The sequence below is a fragment of the Ambystoma mexicanum genome, chromosome 2p (genome assembly GCF_040938575.1).
Source record: "Ambystoma mexicanum isolate Mex_15411 chromosome 2p, UKY_AmexF1_1, whole genome shotgun sequence".
NCBI lineage: Eukaryota > Metazoa > Chordata > Amphibia > Caudata > Ambystomatidae > Ambystoma > Ambystoma mexicanum.
This window is the reverse complement of record NC_090923.1, coordinates 1,423,775,279-1,423,794,666: the sequence shown is the minus strand read 5'-3', so window position 1 is coordinate 1,423,794,666 and position 19,388 is coordinate 1,423,775,279. Positions and strand designations below refer to the sequence as shown.

Sequence of the window (19,388 nt, the reverse complement as noted above, 5' to 3'; positions counted from 1 at the left end):
TCTGACCTCTTGCGACCTTGAACCCTTCCCTGGAGTCTACTCGACTGGAGACTGGGCCTGAAACACAGGATTGGTAGAGTTTAACTCCCTATTGTCTCTGTGTGCTTGAACCTCTTCTTCCCCGGGGTCCAACCCTTCCCTTTGATCCACAGCTCACCTTGTTTTCTTGGAAAGTGTGCTCTCCGTCCTGCTTTCAGCGCAGGGGCGCGTTGATTGATTCGGGCTCGTTGCTGCCTAGTTACTTCACTGGCAAGAGTCCGACAGGTAAGTATAATGAGTCTTTTGAACAGTTCTCTAACTTCGTTCCTTTCCTTCCTTAGATGATGGCCGGCGTCTGGGTATGGCGACGTGCTGCTGAGATGAGTAGCGCTGAAGGTGAGTGAGAGCGCAATGTGACCCTTTCGTATTTGTATTGAACTGAGTTCTTTTTCTGTGTCTTTTAGGTGCCGCAACGTTTTCAGCGTGGATGCCGGTTATGAAGAAGAAATGCAATGAGTAAGCGCGGTATACGGCGCCTCTAAATGTTTCCACGCTAACCTGGAGTGTCTTTTCCCTCTTGCAGATGGATGAGAAGTTCCAGAGAGAGTTCCCCAAGAGCGGCTGGGATTCAGGTAAGCGTTTGAAGCTGGTACAGTCTTTAAAAAATAAGCAAAGATTTGCTGAATGCTTACTAATGCCTTTTTTCTGTTCTTTTCCCTTTTCCTTAGGAAGCGGCGTGCCTGGATGGGAATGACACCGCCGAAGATGCCTGCAGAACAGAAGGAGCAATGGATGATGGGCAGAAGCGCCGCAAGGTAGGGCTGTTCCTAACGGTGTTCTTGTTCTTGCAGGAGCTGAGCGCAGAAGAAAGATGCAGGCCTACTGGAGACCGATCCGAACACGGTGAGTGTCACGCTGCAGGTGCAGAAAACACAAAGCATGTTTCTCAGCCTGGGCGTGGCTTAAATAGTCTCTGGGTATCCCAGGTGTCTCTGGGCTGAACCACACCCAAAAGACTAGACTGCACATGCAGTTCTGGGAACCGAAATATATGGGGGCATCCATCTTGTCCCCATCAATGCACTACAAGTCCAATCCCCAATGTTATCCTCTGGGAGTGAGTGAGTCTGGTGCCACAAGCGCCAAGTCTGACTCCAAGTGGGTCTTTGGAGGGATGGAGCGGCCCTTGAGGGCCATGTAGGTGATCGTGGCCTGGCTTCAGCCTGACATCTTGGAGGGCTGGGGACATGAGGGGCAGGAATCATGACAATATCTCCTTATATTGCTCGGCCACACTTGAGTCAATGTTTCCCTTTATATATACATTTACATTATACTTTTACTCTGACGTTATATTTGTCCCACCTCCCTCTGTTACCTTCACTTTACTTGTTTTTTAAGGCATGCAAGCTTTTGCCAAAGCATTCAGTCTTTTTTACTCACCATTTGCATTTTTTTTCTTCTCCGGACGCTCGGGATCACAGCCTTCATAACCGCCTTTCCGTGCCGCTTGTTCGATCAGCTGCTTGTAGAAGTGGGAAGGGGTTTTTGGGAGAAAGCAAGGGTCCCTTCACACATAACCTGCAGGGATTTTTGATTAAACTAACCACTACCTACGGGGAGCTTCTCGTTCTATCAGCCGGATGGCAAAGGACTCGTGATATTGCAGAGGACGCGAAGTTACTTATGTCGATGGCCGATGGGTATCTTACCTAATCTAACCATCTAATTTCTGCTACCAAGTGAACTGGATGTCCTCCAGCCAGCCCTCTGACTGGGGAATCTCCAAACAGCCCTTTAAGATGAGTAGCAGTACCCTCGAGATAGATGGGGGTGCAGATTCATACTTGTGCATCAAATAACTATGACAACTCAGTAGTTTGGCAAAGGGAGTCCGTTTAATGACAAGTTCATAAAACGGGGAGTACAACGAACATCAGCAATCGCTCGATCTTCTCTCCAACTCCATTTCAGAAAAAACACAGTATTTATAGCAAAAACTCGTCATCATTGACGTGCATTCTAAAAAAACCTAACATGCAACATGATTGGTTATAGAAAGGTAACTTTATCATAGGTACTATATCTGTATGTGGTAACTGGGAGAGGGGATTGGACAATCAATGTCAGGTGGGGCAACTAAGCCCTCCCTTCAAAATGGCCACTATGAACGTCACTAAAAGTACAACGTCCTATTGGCTCTCTATAGGACCCTAGATTACTCGGTCCACTATGATTGGGTTGGCATCAACCCCACTCATACTTTTCCACTCGCGTCTTAGCAGCATGCAAAACAATCAGCCAGGTGCAGGGAGCTTGTCTGCACCCCAGCTTCCCTGCAATTATGTTACAATCAATCATCACTTCGGTGGTCATGTGTCCATTACTGCGTTGTAGTTTGGCCTAGAGTCTGTTTCTTGGACTGAGAACTTTTAGGGAGTATTGTTATGGCGGGGATCCATGTGTAGGTTTGAAAGTCTCATCCTTTCAACCTTCCTTGTCGCGTGACTAGGACACTGGGAAATCAACCTCTTCTTCATGCATTTTCGTGTATTTGATTTAATTCTGCCAGTCTTCTACCATCTGTGGCTTATCATGACCTTTCCGAACAGGATACTCTGTTCTTTTCTCTTTAATTGTATCCACTGTCAGCCTTTCCCAACCAAATACGACATTGGCTTCTTGGCATGGTTACCTTCAGCTGAGTTTCACTCCATCTTAATTCTCAATTTGTTTGCTGCAACACTCTCCTCTTGAGACCTTTTAGTAACCCTGTTCAATTTTGCTCATGTGTGTAGTGGAATTATACTCATGTATAAAGTGCTTCTGAGGTATATTTATGTACATATTGGTGCTTGCCGCAATCTACTTTACTACTAAGCATATGGAAGCTTCACGATTTCTTTGCTTCGTACGGTTTCTTGCATCTGTACACATTTAAGCTAACTGAATATCTGCATCGTGAATATGACATAAGGTTCTTCACCTTGGGTTGAAGATGTCATGTTCATCCTTAATATCGTCTTTTAGACTTCGTTTTCCATCAGCAGTCTCTGGTTTTATATCATCTATGTATGTGTCCGTTCGATGTCTTATGACGTCACCAATCGTCTTCCTTTATTATCTTCTTGGCTTCTTCGGGTATTCCATTCTGACAACCGTCATTTTGTCTTGACTGTAGATATGGTTTTCTCAATGGATACCTTACTGTCAATGTTTTCTTAGGAGTCAGTACTTCAATAGGTGCTCCTACTCTAATAGGCACTGGGCATAGCCCTGCTGCTGCTCTTTGGTTCTTCATACGTCACATACTTTGGCGTAAATGTACTGGGTACTACGAAGGGGGTGGCTGGAGTGTGGATTACACCTGACACTTCCTCTTCACGCAAAAAAAATCGCAGACCGACGTGGGAGTCAAAAGAATTCCTTGCTGAGGGGCCTTTCTCGCGACTGCTGCTGCGACATCCCTTCCAGAGTCCCTTCTTTCATCACCACGACCAAGGAACAGGAGACCGGGTCCACCGCTGTTGCACAGGGAATAATCCAGCTGCATCTTTTTCAATACTCCTAAGGTACTGTGGGGCTCAATGCAGTACTTACTTCGAGCTAATTTGCCACTCCTGTGTCACTGGAGTGCTGTAATCAGAGTTTGGGTGGTCACCCATACCTATTGCCCAGGCATAACAGTTTGTGCACCTATGGGGAGTCCTTTCCAAGGTCCCTATTAACTTTTTTTTTATTCCACTAAAGCAGTCGACTTAAAAATAATGTTGCCTTTTCTGCTACTGCCTATGACTTTGCATTCCTCCTCAACTGACTAAAGAACTCTTAACTAGTTAGGGAAAGGACTGCTGAAGTATTAGACTCAATGATGAGTATTACCAAGTAGTATATTGCTGTTGCTAGTGCTGAATAACCCTTTTTCCTTACAATGGAACATTGAGTGACTTTAAAACACAAATTAGTTTATCCTTGAACTGTGCTCATTGCTTGTGCAAGCCACTACTATGAAGCAGTCACCTGAAAGTGTTGCTTATGTTTTCTATTTTGTTTTGGTTAGTCTAAATAGTATTTACTTACCTTGCGTATATACATTTTTTCTTAATATTTTACTATAACTTGAAGTGTGTGAGTTTCTTTGGGCCTATGTATTTACATAGTTCATTGTACTAACCTACAGCTCACATCCTCCTCATAAAATAAGCCTGGCTGCTCTGCCGTTCTACCAAACCTTTGGGTAGTATCGACTTATACTAAGAGTTGGAGCTGTATATCAATCAAGGGGATCGTTTTATAGAGTCTCCCCTGCTGGTAGAATCCCCTAACAGGGGACCTCTGGTGCCTTGTAGTTCTCTCTCTCAGGGAGAGTGCTAAATAGCTTGTGACCCACCTGCCACTATTTCACTTCACCACAGACACTGTATTCTTTGGTTCTACTTAGCAAAGAGTAGCGTTTCTTGGGGCATTTGCGCACTCCAACCAGCGGAGAAAGAAGTGGTTGTGCCCGAGCATATGTGAAGACCTTTGTGGAAGAACCACAGTGCTCCATTAGGAGCTGAAGGATTGCTGTGGCTGTCGGAAACCCTGTCTCTTCTCTTTGGAGAAGGAGCAATGGCAAGCTGCCACTGCCCATAGATTAAGCATGCGTGTCAGAAAAACCTTTGACTCTAGCATTGCAATGATCGCAAGGGATATTACTGAGGGATCTTCTTGAATTATGAACATGGGGTGTGTGCCAAGTGGGGTTCAACACTGCTTCGGTCAAGTTGTCATTTTTATTGTTCAGTTCCGCAGGAGGCCATTGGTACCTCGGCATGCCCGGAAGCTGAAGAGAATGAAAAAAGGCACATGGGGTTACAAATACCAGTTTGTCAGCTAAAGATATTGTAAGAGCAGTAAGAAGGGATTCCTGTATGGGAACCGTGAAAGTAAATCCCTGCTTGTTTCTTTCGGATGTTGCAAGCGAGGAATTGCAATTCACATGTAACGCTATACTTAATGTTAATCCTCTCCCCAGGGGCGTGATGCAGGGGCGCTGTGAAAGAGCTCAAGATTGTCCCATTGTGTGAAGAACTCAAGGCTGCATTAGGGCGGTGAGGTAGCCATCTAATGTGTGTGTTCATTGCAGGTTGCCTTGACAAATGCCCTATTCCGGCAGGCATGGGTTGGGCTTGGATGTGTAGTGACATGGTATGGCATTTATAGCGCACCTATACACAAGTGTTTCAAGGCGCGACGAGGCAAGGGAGGAAGTACAGAGGGAAGACAGAGACAGCGATCTTACTATGCCAGGTGTCATTTAGATCGTGCAATTGCAGGGGAAGGGATCAGTAGAATAAATAAGCAATAATAAAGAGTGCGGCCAGCTGGTGGCAAGTGCAAGGGTAGGTGCAGATATCAGGTGTCAAGTGCTGGAAGGGGACTCAAGGGATACAGAAAACAGTTGCCAAGTGTGTGTGTTTGGGTGGGAAAGGGGGTTGCCCGGGAGGCAGTGCATGTGTGCAACTGGTGGGAGAGGGGACCTGGGCCCAAGATTAGTGGGTGGCCAGGTAACCAGTGCAGTTTCAGTTTCAGCCAGGAGTTCAGCAGGGTAGAGGAGGAGAGAAAGCAGAAGCAAAGAGGAAGGTGTTGAGGTGCTTCCGGAAACAGAGATGGTTCTCCTCAAGCTTTAGGGAAGCTGTTCCACAGAGAGGCCCCAGCCGAAGAAAGAGACCTACCAACAACTTGCTGCTTGGAGAAGCGACAGACACTGAGGGAGTTGGAAGCAGATGAGCGAAGAGCTCGAGAGGGAAGATATTTAGGAAAAGAGAGTTGAAGGTGTTGAGGCCCCAGGCCGAAGAAGGCCTTGTGGACAATGCAGAGGGTTTTGAACTTAATCCTCACTGCCACTGGGAGCCAGTGCAGAGATTTCAGTCCTGGAGAGATACGATCCCTGGGCTTCAGGCCAAGGACAAGTCTCACAGTCATGTTCTGGATGAGTTGCAGAGGGCGGAGAGTAGTTGCAATAGTCCAGCCTAGAGAGAACCGGAGCCCTGGAGACGGTGAGTTTCTGGGGGAAGGAGAGGAAAGGAAGAATAGTTCTGAGGAGGTGTAGCTGGTAGTGTGATTTCTTAGAGACGTCAGAGATGTGAGGAGAGAAGGAGAGTGAGGAGTCGAAGATAACCCGAGTTTTTTAGCCTCGCAGGTGGGAGCAGGAAGAGGGCCAAGAGAGGCCAGCCAGAGAGTGATAGGAAAGGAGGAAGCGGGTGTGCCAATGAGGAGAATCTCGGTCTTACTGGCATTCAGGCAGAGATCATTGGCGGCACCCCACGCCTGGATAGCAGACAGTCAGTCAGAGATGAGAGCAGGAGAAGAGGTGGCTGAAGGTAGCCTGAAAATGAGCTGAGTGGCATCCGCATAGCACTGAAAGGTGGGGGCAGAGAGCGGCAATGCAGTGGGCAAGAAGTACCAGGTATTGGTAGAACAGCCAGGGCGAGAGGTTAGACCCTCTCTCCCTAGTTTAGTGTCCCAGAAACTAGTCTAGTGGCTGTTAGGCAAAGTTTGTATGCAGTACCCTCTGGGGACACTACACACAACTATGACTAGAGGTGTAAGCAAACCAACCTTTGGTATAAGTCTGTAGTACACAGTTTTGGTAGCGTGTTGAGCAGCCAGGCTTATCTCAAGAGGGGAATTGTGAGCTGTAGTGGAGTTACACAAAGATTCACAGTTACAGGTATTCAAATAAACTCTTACACTGAAGGTTTCTTGCATAAACAATAATTTAATGATCGGTCAGTTATAAAGCCTTCTTCAGACGGGAGTAATAGACTAGTAACACACAAATAGAAGTTCAATACCATATACTCTTTAAAAAAAGGTAGGTAAAAGGCAAACGTTATTAGAACAAAAGAAATATAAATAATCTTAGACAGTGCAAATATTTTGAGTTCACCAGAATTCAATTCAATAGGCTAGGCCAAAGTCAATGGGCTAAAGTCTTGGATAGAATAAAGCGGGTCTAGCAAGAAAACGGAAAAGCCTTGGCACAAGTTCTCTGAAGTCGTTTGTAAAGAGAAGAATCATGTTGGGTCACAAGCCGATTAAGCCTGCGAGTTGCAAAAGTTTCAAGCACTTTCACCGTGAGAGGTAAGTTCTCTGTCTTGTTTAACAGTACTTTACAATGAAGAAAAAGATGCAGCTGATGACTTCTGTTCCTGGCAGTTCCTACACATCTTGCTGTTCCTGGGCCTCAATTGTGGGAACAAGAGGGAGGATGTTGGGGGACTCCTGCACTGCACTGGGACTGGTCAAAAGCTTGCAACCGGCAAACTTCAATTTCAGTGGCTGTTTCGCATTTCAGCTACCACACTGGTAACAACGCTGGTCCTGGCTGTCAAGGTGGACTGTCCTTGCTTCTGAGGTCCCACACACAGCTGAGGGGGGGACAGGCTCAGCCGGTCCGACGTCGTGGAGCATCTTCCAAACTTTTTTCGGCCAGTTTACAAGTAATGCATGCAATCTGGTGTCCCTCTCCCTGGCTCTGCGGTTTCCTGCAGCACTCTGAGGAAATGCAACCAGCTCCAAGGTGGGTGTCCAGGTGGCTTGCTTGGGAGTCGACTGGTCCTACCAACTCCAAGGAAGAAGTCATCCTTTGCAGGGCTTCTCTGTCGATGCAAACTTGGCGATTCGGACCTGGAGCAGGGCTTCACTGGGCAAACCAACAGTCCAGGAGTTGCAGCAGCCGTCCTCTTAAAGCTCTTCTTCAGTTCCTTCTACCAGTGGTCGACTCTGCCTTGCAAGCCTTTTATTCAGTTCTCTCCCATTCATTCCAGCCTAGCTGCCACTCACCCAGCAGGGTGGCTGTCCTTGCCAGACAGTCAGCCCGCCAATCGTCACAGAGTGCATTTGGGTCTCTTAGGAGACTAAGCACAGGGAGTTTCGGGCACCTCCCACACTTCCTGCCTACCCCAGACAGTCTGGAGCCAGAGGCGGGTTTCACTCCTGAAGCCCGGCAAAGGCGAACGAACAAAGAGACCAAACCTGGTTTGGTGCACAGAGAAAAGCTCTAGAAGAACCTTTCCACAAAGACATGGCGAAACCGGAAACCGTTTTAGCAACGATGGCTGGGCGACTTGTTGAAAAACATGGCTCCCCCGATTTAACGTTACCGGAGCAGGGAATAGTTTGCGGTTGGGAAAAATCATGGTAGTTCGTTGTAAAACCACTTCCACCAGCCATTCTGAGAGGAAAGGGTAACATTTGACTGTTACATGAATAAATAGACATAGGGGATTCTAAGTAACCCCCCCAGCACTCTATTGTATGATAGTGTGCTGGGTCTAGAAATGTACAGTTTTAAGTGAAGTCCATTTTACTCCACTGTTCTGGGAAACAGTAGTTGATCCCAGAGAAGGTATTAAAAACCTTGGGAAATCTGAAAGACTTCCCTGTGCCACTGAACTGGAGGTTCTTTGTGACACAATCGTAAAAGATGAGGCCTAGGGAGTTGGTTAGACTCTGTAACCAAAAAGAAACAAACACAGAAAACACATTGAATTGTTTAGCAAAAGAGCTGGAGGGCTCTAAGGTGGGAGGAATTGGCACATTTATGAGAATTCTCCCTAACAGTGGCAGCGGCCAGTCATTGGGTTCAGTTACTACCACCCAGGCTACACAAGCAAAACGTGGAGGGATAGTGTGAGTGATGAGAACGTTTTTTCTTTTGTGCAACTTTTCTTCTATTCACATCAAAGGAACCAGCAGCAAATGTGCTATGCCTTGAAACCTAACCTAAGCTTGGAGCCAAGTAAAGCCTTTTTACTTCACGTCCCTTGGTCAACTAATTTGTTTAGGTAGCACTGGTCAGTCCTTATGTTTACCAGTGCAAGGGACCTGTGTCCCTATCATCATTTCCTGTTTTGTTTTAATGTAGCACACACAAGCTTACAGCGAGGTGCAACATAGTTATTTGCATCCCTTTTTTCCTTTGTTTTTTGCAACATCTTTTTTTACCGGTATGATGTGGCTGGTTGCAGTGAACCGTGTTTTACTAATTTTTTCCAGTGCACTACTGCGCCCCGTCCTTCTTTTTTTTTTAACCAACTGCCATTTCGAATACCATGTACTCAAAATGGCAGTGCCACAAGACCCGTCTTTTGGCCGTTTTGCTTTCTGCCATTGCTTCTGAACTTTCAGGGCGGGAAACCCCATATAGGGGAATGCACTTCCTGGGATGTGGCTTGGATTGCCAGGCTAGTGCCATTGTGAGTATGAACTGGCCAGGGCTGGATGTAGCACTGTCTGGTCCCAATACACACACCTGCTAGGAAGTGCCTGTTGCCAGGAAGATGTGAGGATTGTGGCAGTTTTGAAATATTGTCTGATTTATATATGCCTTTCTTGAGTTTAACCTGCTAAATGTTTTAAGTCATAATAAATAAAGTATATTTGTATACATCTGTGCGGAGCTCTAATACTTGACAGTCTCTATATGGTTAACTGTACTAAGACACCACCGCCGGAAGTCTACCATCCGGCTCAGCGCACGTTTCCTTGATCGAGTTTGGCTTGTCTAAGTTTCAATAACTGTGATCACCGACTAGGTTGGCATCTCGGGCCCCTTCCACAGCACCGGTTCTGAAAATCCAGTGAGTTTTGCTGACGGCATTGAGGTGTGCAGGCTTGCAGCACACTGTTACCCACAATGCCGTGGGCTCCTCCTGTGTACCATAGCTAGTCTAGGTTGTTGGTATACACCCAAGTGGTTTACGATGGCTTTCCCATGCATGTAGTATTCTGCAACGTGCACCAACCCCTTGGGTAAAACTTTCCGCAACCCGTTTTTCATCTGGAACAGGTCCTTCATGGCACCATGACAGCCTTTTAGTTCATTGTGTCCACACACGTTTACATTTTGTGGGTATGCCCAAGTTAAGGTTTTGACTATTCTCAAATACGAATTTAACTGAAAACCGGAATGTGTTTCAGTTACTTCCTCAGTCTGAAATCCTGTTTGCAAACTCTTTTCCCGCTTAATCTGAATGTGCAAGCTGAACTCTGCATGCTCCGTGAAGGGGACCCGGATCGGAATGCAGCATCGGAATGCAGCTACATAATTGTTCAATTAGAACACTGTTTTTAATGGTCGCATTATTTAAATATATCTCCATGGTAAAACACCTTTTACTCGGCTTGCCTCACCCAGATTTCAGGCAACCGTATTCAGGATGACCAAATATTACACACTCTTTCAGTCTGTTGACAGTTATGTAGCAGTTTGGTTTGAATTCAAGTAGTTTACGAATTCCAGGACTGTCCATATAGGAGGCGGGCGGGAAGAAGCTCATGGACTTGCTGATGGGGCTTGAGGTGGATGGCATATGTTGAAGTTGCGTATGTGGGGGCCAGTTAATATCTTGAAGTCCGTTTTAAATCCCCATTGTTTTTATAGAAGCGGATCAATGGCATGTTTTCTGTACATTAGATTCTCCAGATGTTAAACCCGAGATGGTGATGAAGATGGAAACCAAGGAAGAGTGCGACTCTGAGGATCGCCAGGTCTTCATAGGTGGACGGGAAGGCCCTATAAATCACCACACAGGTGAGTGCCAGGAATGACCTAGGTATGCGGTACGTGTCATTTCAGTGAATGATGCTGGAAAGCAAATCATACCCTCTCTTGTCCCTTCAGTGTTTGGGGAGCACAGCACATGTTGTGTGTGGGCTGTCACCGCTCTTCATTTTGTCTTGCACTTATAATCATCACCTTTTACCTGTGTGACGCTGCAGGCGGCTACCTCTGTGCTTTGCTGGGATGGGGCACGTGGCAAGCTCACGAGTGGTGGATAAGCCCAGATGTTGCCTGGTTTCAGCACACGGTCTAATTTTACAGTGCAGCAAAATTTGGGTGAGGATCGCAGTGTCTAGCTTCTAAGCGCGGCAAGGTTTAAGGAAACGGCAATCACAGTGTCGGACTTCGGGATGCGGGGGAATTAGAAGCGGCGTGACGATATAGGGCACCTGGGTTCTACTTAATGCCTGACCTTTAAAATGCAGCAAGATTTTAAGTGGTGGCAATCGCAATGTCCAAGTTCAGAGCGCTGCAAGATTCAAGCCGTGACAATCACTTTGTCTAATTTCAGGGAGTCGCAAGATTAGAGCGAGTATCTCACTTTAGTGGGCACCTGGGTTCAGCTAAATGTCAAGCTTGGAGTGCAGCAAGGTTTAAGCAGATATCGAACTTCCGTGGCACCTAGGTACAACACAGTTTCTAACTCCAGGGCGCAGCAGGATATAAGTCAGTGACATGGTTCCTATGTGGTACGGTTCTATACAGTAGCAAAACCTCTGAACGCTGCAAGGTTTAAATTGGTGTCAGAGTTCCAGATGTTGCATGGTTCAATGCAATGGCAAAATCTCAGAGCGCAGCATGGGTTAGACCGTGTCAGAGTCCCTATGTGTTATGGTTCAATGCAGTGGCAAGCCTCAGGCGCGGCAAGGTTTAGATCACTGGCAGGGCCCCTAATGAGATGGGATTCAACACAATGAGAAGAGCGCAGCAGGAGTTATACTATGTCATGGATTCAGCACAAAAGCTAACTTACCTTTACTTTATGGGTCCAGCACACACCACCCTATGTGGAGTGCTGGGGGGTCACATAGTAATTCCTTTAACCCATTCCTCATGTAACATTTTGTTACACTAACTCACTTGAATGGCTGGTGGCAGTGGTTTCTTTTTTACTACCTAGTGACCTGTATCTGCAGACTGATACCTCAGCTGCAGTGCTGCACCCAAGGGTGATCATTTTCTCAAAATGGCCCCCGTCTTCTTTTTTCACCATTTCTTGTTAGTTTCTTTTGGGCCTTTACTCTGTTGTTTGAGTCCTTTGTGTGTTTTGACTTTGGCGGGCTTCAGCCCTCAAGCCTGCCCAGGCTCCAGTGTGTCTTGAAAGGCAGGAAGTGAGGGAGGGGTCCCAAATCTTCCCTGTCTTTTGTCTCTAGGTGTGCCCGAGAGAAACCAGTTCCTATTGGCCAAGGGCTCTGAATGAATGGTACCTTGCATAAAAAGCGAGGTTTTTGGGAATAGAAGCAGAGTCGACCACTGGAGGACAACATCCGAAGCAGAAGGCGCCCGCAGCACCCTCCTGGACTGCGAAGTGCCCGGTGAAGCCCTGCAGATGTGCTGACCCTGTTTTCGAATCGACAGGGAAGACCCGTAAAGGACGACGTCCTCCCTTAGGCTGGTTGGACCAACTAGCCTCAAGACAAACTCTATTTTGGCGCAACCCCCGACTTGGTGTGACTTTCCAAGGCTGCAGAAGCCCAATACCCGGGGTAGCTCGACCACCTGTGAGTGCATTGTCTTCCAAAGTCCGAATCCGGCCAGATCTTCATGGGCATCCAGACGGCCCTACAGAAGCACGAAATCTGCATCCAGAGTCCCCTCACCAGAGTGCAGGACCGAGGGATCAAGGAAATCCCGACCAGAGCTTTTCGTTCTACTTTGGCGCTGAGGAAAAGGTGCCAAAACCACAAAGAGTCGCTGAATCCACCGAAATCCATTGCTGCCGAGTCCCTCTCTTGACTGCTGCGGCCGGAGCCCACCAGACATCCTCCCTTTTGTCACCATGACCAAGGACCAGGAGCAAGGGACTACTGCATTGCATCGTGAAGGCAGCCAGCTGGACCCTTTCTTCTTTTTAAAGGTACTGTGGGGTTTGGGGTACATTATCTTTTTGACATTAAGTTTACCTCAACTTACCTTCATTGGCCTTACAGCTCGTGCTTTTCTAAAGGCGACTCCTTTTGCTGCGATTTCTCCTTTGAACACGGACTATTTAAGAACATATTTCTAAGAAGAGGAGCATCAGAACATTGACTTTGTCCATTGACTTTGGCTTTTCTGGCTCCCTAAAGGCCTCCTCCTGAACCTATTGGCTTTGGCAGTGCTTGTTCCCTTACAGGTTTTACATGTTGAACACTTTAATGCTGGGATAATGGACTGCCTGCATCCCTTTGGGGGAATCTAAATGTTCTAATAACCTATCCTTCTGTTCTGATCTAACCCTAACTTTTCCTTCCTTCAAAACTCAATATTGCAAAGGTGATAAAATATAAATGCTATAATGACCTTGCCTCTGGGTGCTGTAACATATGAACAAATTACTCATCTGCTTCATAGTTCACTATTTTGAAATTAATCCTAACTTGGGATTAATGTTACAGTTAACTACTGCTTTTTAAAGAATGCTTTAAATATCTTTGTGTATAAATAATTGATTATATAACTTTAAGTGTTTAATTGGATACTTATATAGACTGACTTCATTGCACAGCTCTAGAGCTCACATTAACCCTCTTAAAATGGGCCTGGCTGCTCAGTCACACTAGCAACCTCTGTAGTACAGGCCTATATTAAAAGGTTGGTTACCTAATACCAAGAGATACGTCTTGTGTAGTCCCACACCAATTGGACTGCACTAATTCTTACCTAACAAACCTGATAGCGCTGCAAGATTGAACTAGTGGCAGATTTCCAATGCGGCAGGATTCAACACAGTAGCAGATCCTCAGAGTGCATCAAGATTTAAAACAATGGCGGGATTCCGCACAGCAGCAAAACCTCAGAGCGCAGCATGAGTTAAGCTAGCGGTAGATTTCCTATGTGGCAGGATTGAAACACAATCGCAGGGTCTTTAGGAGCAGCACGTTTTAAAACAATGGCTGGATTCAACTGTAAGGTAGATTTTCCCTTTTTAGTGTAATCCTCCCCACTGGGAGTCCCCCAACATTTTTTGCTGAACAATTGGATTTTTTGACTGATTCTCCTGAGTGAGTGGGAGCCTCTTTCCACACTCACTCATTCTTTTACTATGACATTGGGAACCCTTTTTGATCCGTTTTAATAGTTATGCTTTCCTCCATGTTTTCTGACATCTACAATTCATTATTGCAGTACGCAACACTTTCTGTGCAGTGTTGCTGGGAAGCTCCTTGAGCTTCCGTTTTTCTTTTACCTGTGTTAACACACGTTACCAGGGCAGGGGGACACTTTTTGTCTCCAATGTATTTTATTTTGTGAAATCGGCACACACCACCCTAAGTGGAGTTCTGTGGGGAAACATTGTATCCCTTTTCTCACTTTCCCAGTAACTTTTAGTTACTGACCCAAGTTCATCTGACAGGCTGGTTGAAGTGTACCTTTTTGCACATCTTTTTGTGTACTTTTATCACAGGCTGCTGTGATGAATCTGGTAATGTCATCACTTTGTTCCCAGTGGTAGCCTCTCCCCATGTGTCCAGGTGACGGCAGCTGCTACCTGATCCTGACCCTGGTGGCAGTTGCATGAGGGAGGACCACATGGGGGAGAGGCGACTCTCAGGGTGGTGACCTGACAGCATCGCATCAGACATTTTATCCCCCTTTTCCTTTTAGGGATACACCCTCCCTTCCGCAGGCCTTGAAGGCATATTATGCTGATTCCCTTCAACCATCCATAAGACCTACTGGTAACACCTTTCAATACTCTATACACAAGACACCAAGAACTGCCTACAACTCCCATATATCAATACTGGGACGAGGAGGCTGAAAGGAGTAATGCAGATCACCAGGGACGAGAAGCACCTAAGGCGCTCTAGTGTTTGTGAGCGTGTGATAGGTGCTGGGACATTTAAAAAATGTACCCAGCATCGAGCGAGAGAATGCTGCCTGGGGAAGTCGACCTCTCGGTGTTGACCAAGAGACTGTGAGGATGTCAAAACGACTGTGGAGCCGCTAGGCTCAGGAGGAAGGTAAGAGACAGAGGACTGCATAGGCTGGTTTGCCATGCAGCAAAAATGAGAGGGAAGGAAGAAGAAACTTCCTAGCGACCACAGGAACCTGGACATAGCCTCACCACCACCCGAACATGGTGCGAGAGCCCAGAGAAAAACGGGAGCCTGAAAGGACGTGGAAGCTGTACGGTGAAGCCGGGGGTGCCCGCGAGGTGTAAGTCGGACACCAGAGTGCTGCCTCCTATCTACCGTGATGGAACCGAACGACGCCACAATATACCAGTGAGTCGGAGAGAGTGAGAAAATGGGACACCGGGCGCTTCAGCAACTCTGCAAAAGAAAGACAAACGTTTATAAAATGAATGAGAAGGAATATGAAACCCAATATGACCCGAAAAGGCTTTACTGAATAAATGTGAAAGTAAAGCAAGTTTGCAATTTTATAAAGTCAATCACATAAATGTGACAGAAAAGCAAGTTTACATTAGCAAAAGATGAAAAGCCCTGGCAGAAGAGTAGACTAGGCAAAAGCAAGTTTGCATTTGTATGAAGCAAAGCCGATGAAAAGCCCTGCCAGGAGAGTGAACCAAACAAAGGCAAGTTCGCAATTGTGTAAAGCACATCGGATGAAAATCCCTGGCAGGAAAGTGCACCAGTCCAAAGTCGTTTGCAAGTGTGCAAAACAAATCGCATAAAGAAGTCCTGGCAGGAGAATACACCAGGCAAAGTCAAGACTGAAAGCAAAGTTTAACAACTTGGAAAAGAACCTGGCAGGGGAGTACACCAAGTATCCTACCAAGTTGGACTTACATCCTAGTTGGTTTTTGTATGCAAGTATTTTGTTTAACAAAGAGCCCCAAGGAGGATTCATGCCCTTAAGAATTTGGAGTGCATTGAAGAAAAACCTGGGGAAGGAAGTTGTCCACTGGGAACTTTTGTGTTTGAGTTTTTTCCTTTCATATGAACTTGAACATTTGGGCACTTGCCAGGCCAAAGACATTACCCTTCACATATTAGAGTTGCTTTATAGAAAGTGAGAGCAAGGATTGGATTTCGGACACAGGACAAATTGTTTTGGTCACTTTGGCACTAAACAGAACTTTTAGATTTGGTTGAGGTAGGGAAATCCCTCTCAGGGATAGTGAGGCCTTTCCCCAACCTCTTTTTATTTTGAATAAATGTTTATAGCCAAAGCTGAGCTCACTGTGTCTGTGACTCATTGCTGGCTCCTCACAGTGCCTTTGCAGCTGTGGTAAGGGAGACCATTTGCCTAAAATGGTGGCTGTACTTTTCTAAGCCTTGTTCTTGTAGACCTGGTCTTTCCGGAGCTGCCTTCTACCTGTCTGGGTGAGGAAGGTCTTCCTGGGTCTTTAGTCTTTAGCAGGATTCCCTTGAAAAGCCTGCCAAGGTTCTGAGTGCCTAATAAGGACAGGAAGTGGGGGAGGTGACCGAAACTCCCCTAGTCTTTGTACTGCAGTGTGCCTCCCTGGAACCAGTTTGTGCTGGGAGGTTAGCTGTCCCCATTGGACAGCCACCCCCCAAGTTTGAATCAGTGCGTGTCTCGTGATTGGTGGGCACAGACAGTTTTCCTGCATAAAAGATGAGGATCTTGGAGCAGAAAATCAGTCGACCACTGGAACTGAAGATCCAAAATGTCTGCAGCCAATTCCCCCGACCGGCCATAGCTGTCTGAGGAACTGCTGCAGTCCCGACCTCAACTGCCAAGGACCAAAGGCTAAGGACAGCTCCAGTGGTGTCTGCCGGTGTTGGGGAGAATTCTCATTTCTGTGCTAATTCCCTTCAACCTTAGAGACCCCTAGCTCTTTTGCTGGACTTCAGGATTTTTCAATTTTAACCCTGGAGTGAGTGAGCCATTTTACTCACTCATGTGTTTTGACCTGATTTGGATTATGCGTTTCCTTTGTTTTTGGTGTCTAACAAACTCCATAGGCATCTACCTTTTTGTATGGTGACACACCGCACCTTCAGTGCAGTGTCACAGAGAAATCCTTTAGATTTCTCATAAGGTTGAAATACCTTTTCTTGTGTGAACTACTGTTCCCAAGAATAGTAAAGTGAAATTGACTTTACTTACCTTTTCTCTTTGTAGGTCCAGCACACACCATCTTATGTGGAGTGCTGCAGGGTTACTTAGCCCCTTATCCTACCTACTCATGTAACATTTTTTATGTTAGTCTCACTACTTTAAATGGCTGGTGGCAGTGGTTTAATATTCCTACCATTGTGCTTCTCTACCGCAGGCTGAATCCTTAACTGCAGTATAGCACCCATGGGTGACCATTTTGTCAAAATGGCCCCGGTCTTCTTGATTTGTCATTTTCTGTTTGTGAAGTCTTTCTTGGGTTTTACTCTGCGTGCTAAGCCAGGGTTGAGCCCTTTGTTCGTTTTGCCTTTGGCGGGCTACAGTACTGAAACCCGCCTCTGGTTCCAGTGTGTCTGGAAGGGCAGAAAGTGAGGGAGGTTCCCGAAACTGCCGTCCTTTGTCTTTAGGAATGCCTGAATGCACCCTGTCCTGAATGACTGGCTGGCTGTCCTTTCAGGACAGCCACCCTGCAGTTGGAGTGACAGCTAGGCTGTGCATGAATGGGAGAAACCTGCTTAGAAGGTGAGGGTTTTGGGACTGAAGGCAGAGTCGACCACTGGGAAGAACAGCCTGACGAAGAAACCGGGAACAAAGCTTGCTGCATCCTCCTGTACCTTTGAATTGCCCGGTGAAGCCCTTCTGCTGTGCTGAAACTCCTTTTTCTGATCGACAAGAGAAGTTCCGAAAGTGACAACCTCTTCCCTTGGGTTAGTGGGACCAACTAACCCTGAGAGGAAGTCCACTGGACCATCTTCCCGGACTGGCTGTACTTCTTTGCTGCTGCAGGAACAGATTGCCAGGGGTCGAGAAATCCATAGTCGAGTGCAATGTCTGTGATCTGGCTAGAGGCTCCAGGAGTCACCCCCCCCCCCCAGGACCCTCCAGAAGCAGGACGACCAGAGCTCCAGTCTCCTCACCATAGTGCAGGACTCAAGGAGTGAAGGAAGCCCAACTGGTATCAAAGATCCTTGGTGGTGCTATTTACCAAGCGCTGAAAGCGCAAAGTGCTGCTGACCTGAAAATAACCAGTAGCTGCCGCCGACCTCCGAATGGCTGCCGCAGGAGTCCTCCATACGTCCTCCCTCTTGTCCCCACGACTGAGGCCCAAGTACCCAGGATCTGCATCACTGCAACCAGACAGAAGCCAGCTGGACCACTCTTCTTCGAACCAAAGGTACTGTTCCGAATTGGAGAACTTCCCTCAGTGTCTTTAGCTTTGCTCTTCTCAGTTGACTTGCAGTAGCTACCTTGCTGGAGTTGATGTCGGCTCTACCCATCACAAGTGTAACAGCTTGTGACCCTACAGTGATTTTTCTTCAACAAACTCTCTAACTTTGTGCAAGACAAGTGCCTCAGCTCCATAGACTGTGCTCCAATTGAACTTGGCTGTCCTAGCACCCTGCAGACTCTTCTAGTCCATTGGATTTTTTGATACCTACTGTCCCTCATAGATGATAACTTGGTTTTTAACTATTATTGCTGGGAAAGGTTTTTATCTAGACTTCATTGGAGGATGTAAGTGCTCACATGTTCTGAGAACCTGCTTAACCTTTTTCCTTCGCTTAACCATTGCTTTCTGTAAACCTCAGAATATACAAATTGTACTAGTGATATATAAATGCCATTACTGTCCTAGTTGCTGAAGTCACCTCAGGGTGTAGGAAGTATCTCTAAAGAGTATCTACTAGCTTTGTGTTGATTCTGGGAAAGTATTTTAAAGTATATTTGATTGTCACATATATTGCCATTTTTAAAGAATGGTTATTTATAAACTACTGTTAATTAAATAATTTATATACCGAAACCTTGCGTTGTAAGTGTTACTTGGCTACTTGTATGTGTGGATTTCATTGCTACAGCTCTACAGCTCACATTTACCCCTCTTGAGATCAGCCTGGTTGCTCAGTCACACTACCAACTTGTGTAGTACAGGCCTATACCAAAAGGTGAGTTACCTAATACCAAGAGGACAAGTGTTGTGTTGTCTCCCACAAGGTTACTGCATTAATTCTTGCCTAGCAATACCGACACTGAAAACTACAACCACTCTTGGCCCCTGGACCAGGGGCAGGCTCGGAAGGGATGTAAAAGGAGTATTGACTCCCAGGCAAAAAAAAGGAAAACCTTGCAAAAGAGAAAATCCTTCAGAATCCAGCCTGCCTCGAATGAACAGAGTCCTGCAAGTCCTGCTTCGCTTCTGTATAGTTGGGGCGAGGAGCTTGCATTCATTTTGGCAATGCTGCAGATGTCTCTAAGCGCCCCCCACACACGGGGTCCCATAGTGAGTGGGAAGAGACTAGGTCACAGGTGCATGTTCACACCGATCAATGGCAATGAACGCCTTTATATGACCTATTCTGTGACCCTGAATGATGTCGGCACCACTGTGGCGCATACACCATTGGTTTGTTACAATCTTCAGCAGCTTATCACGACTCCTACTTACCAAGGAAGTAAGGGTCCATATCTTATTAGAGCTTGTCCTTGGTTTCATTCTGTAAGAATGCTTCGCCTTTGTTCTGGTGAAATTCTTGAACACTTGAGT

The 19,388-nt window shown here is 46.4% G+C and overlaps 1 protein-coding gene across 2 annotated transcripts in view; it reads left to right on the top strand.

Moving 5' to 3' along the window:
* LOC138567578 (zinc finger and SCAN domain-containing protein 2-like) overlaps positions 1-19,388 on the top strand; it is a 303,743-nt gene that overhangs the window by 249,512 nt on the left and 34,843 nt on the right. For both annotated transcript variants that reach the window (XM_069645950.1, XM_069645949.1), the window contains exon 7: positions 10,445-10,561. In XM_069645950.1, coding sequence (XP_069502051.1) covers positions 10,445-10,561 — 117 coding nt within the window. The remainder of the gene's footprint in view (positions 1-10,444; positions 10,562-19,388) is intronic.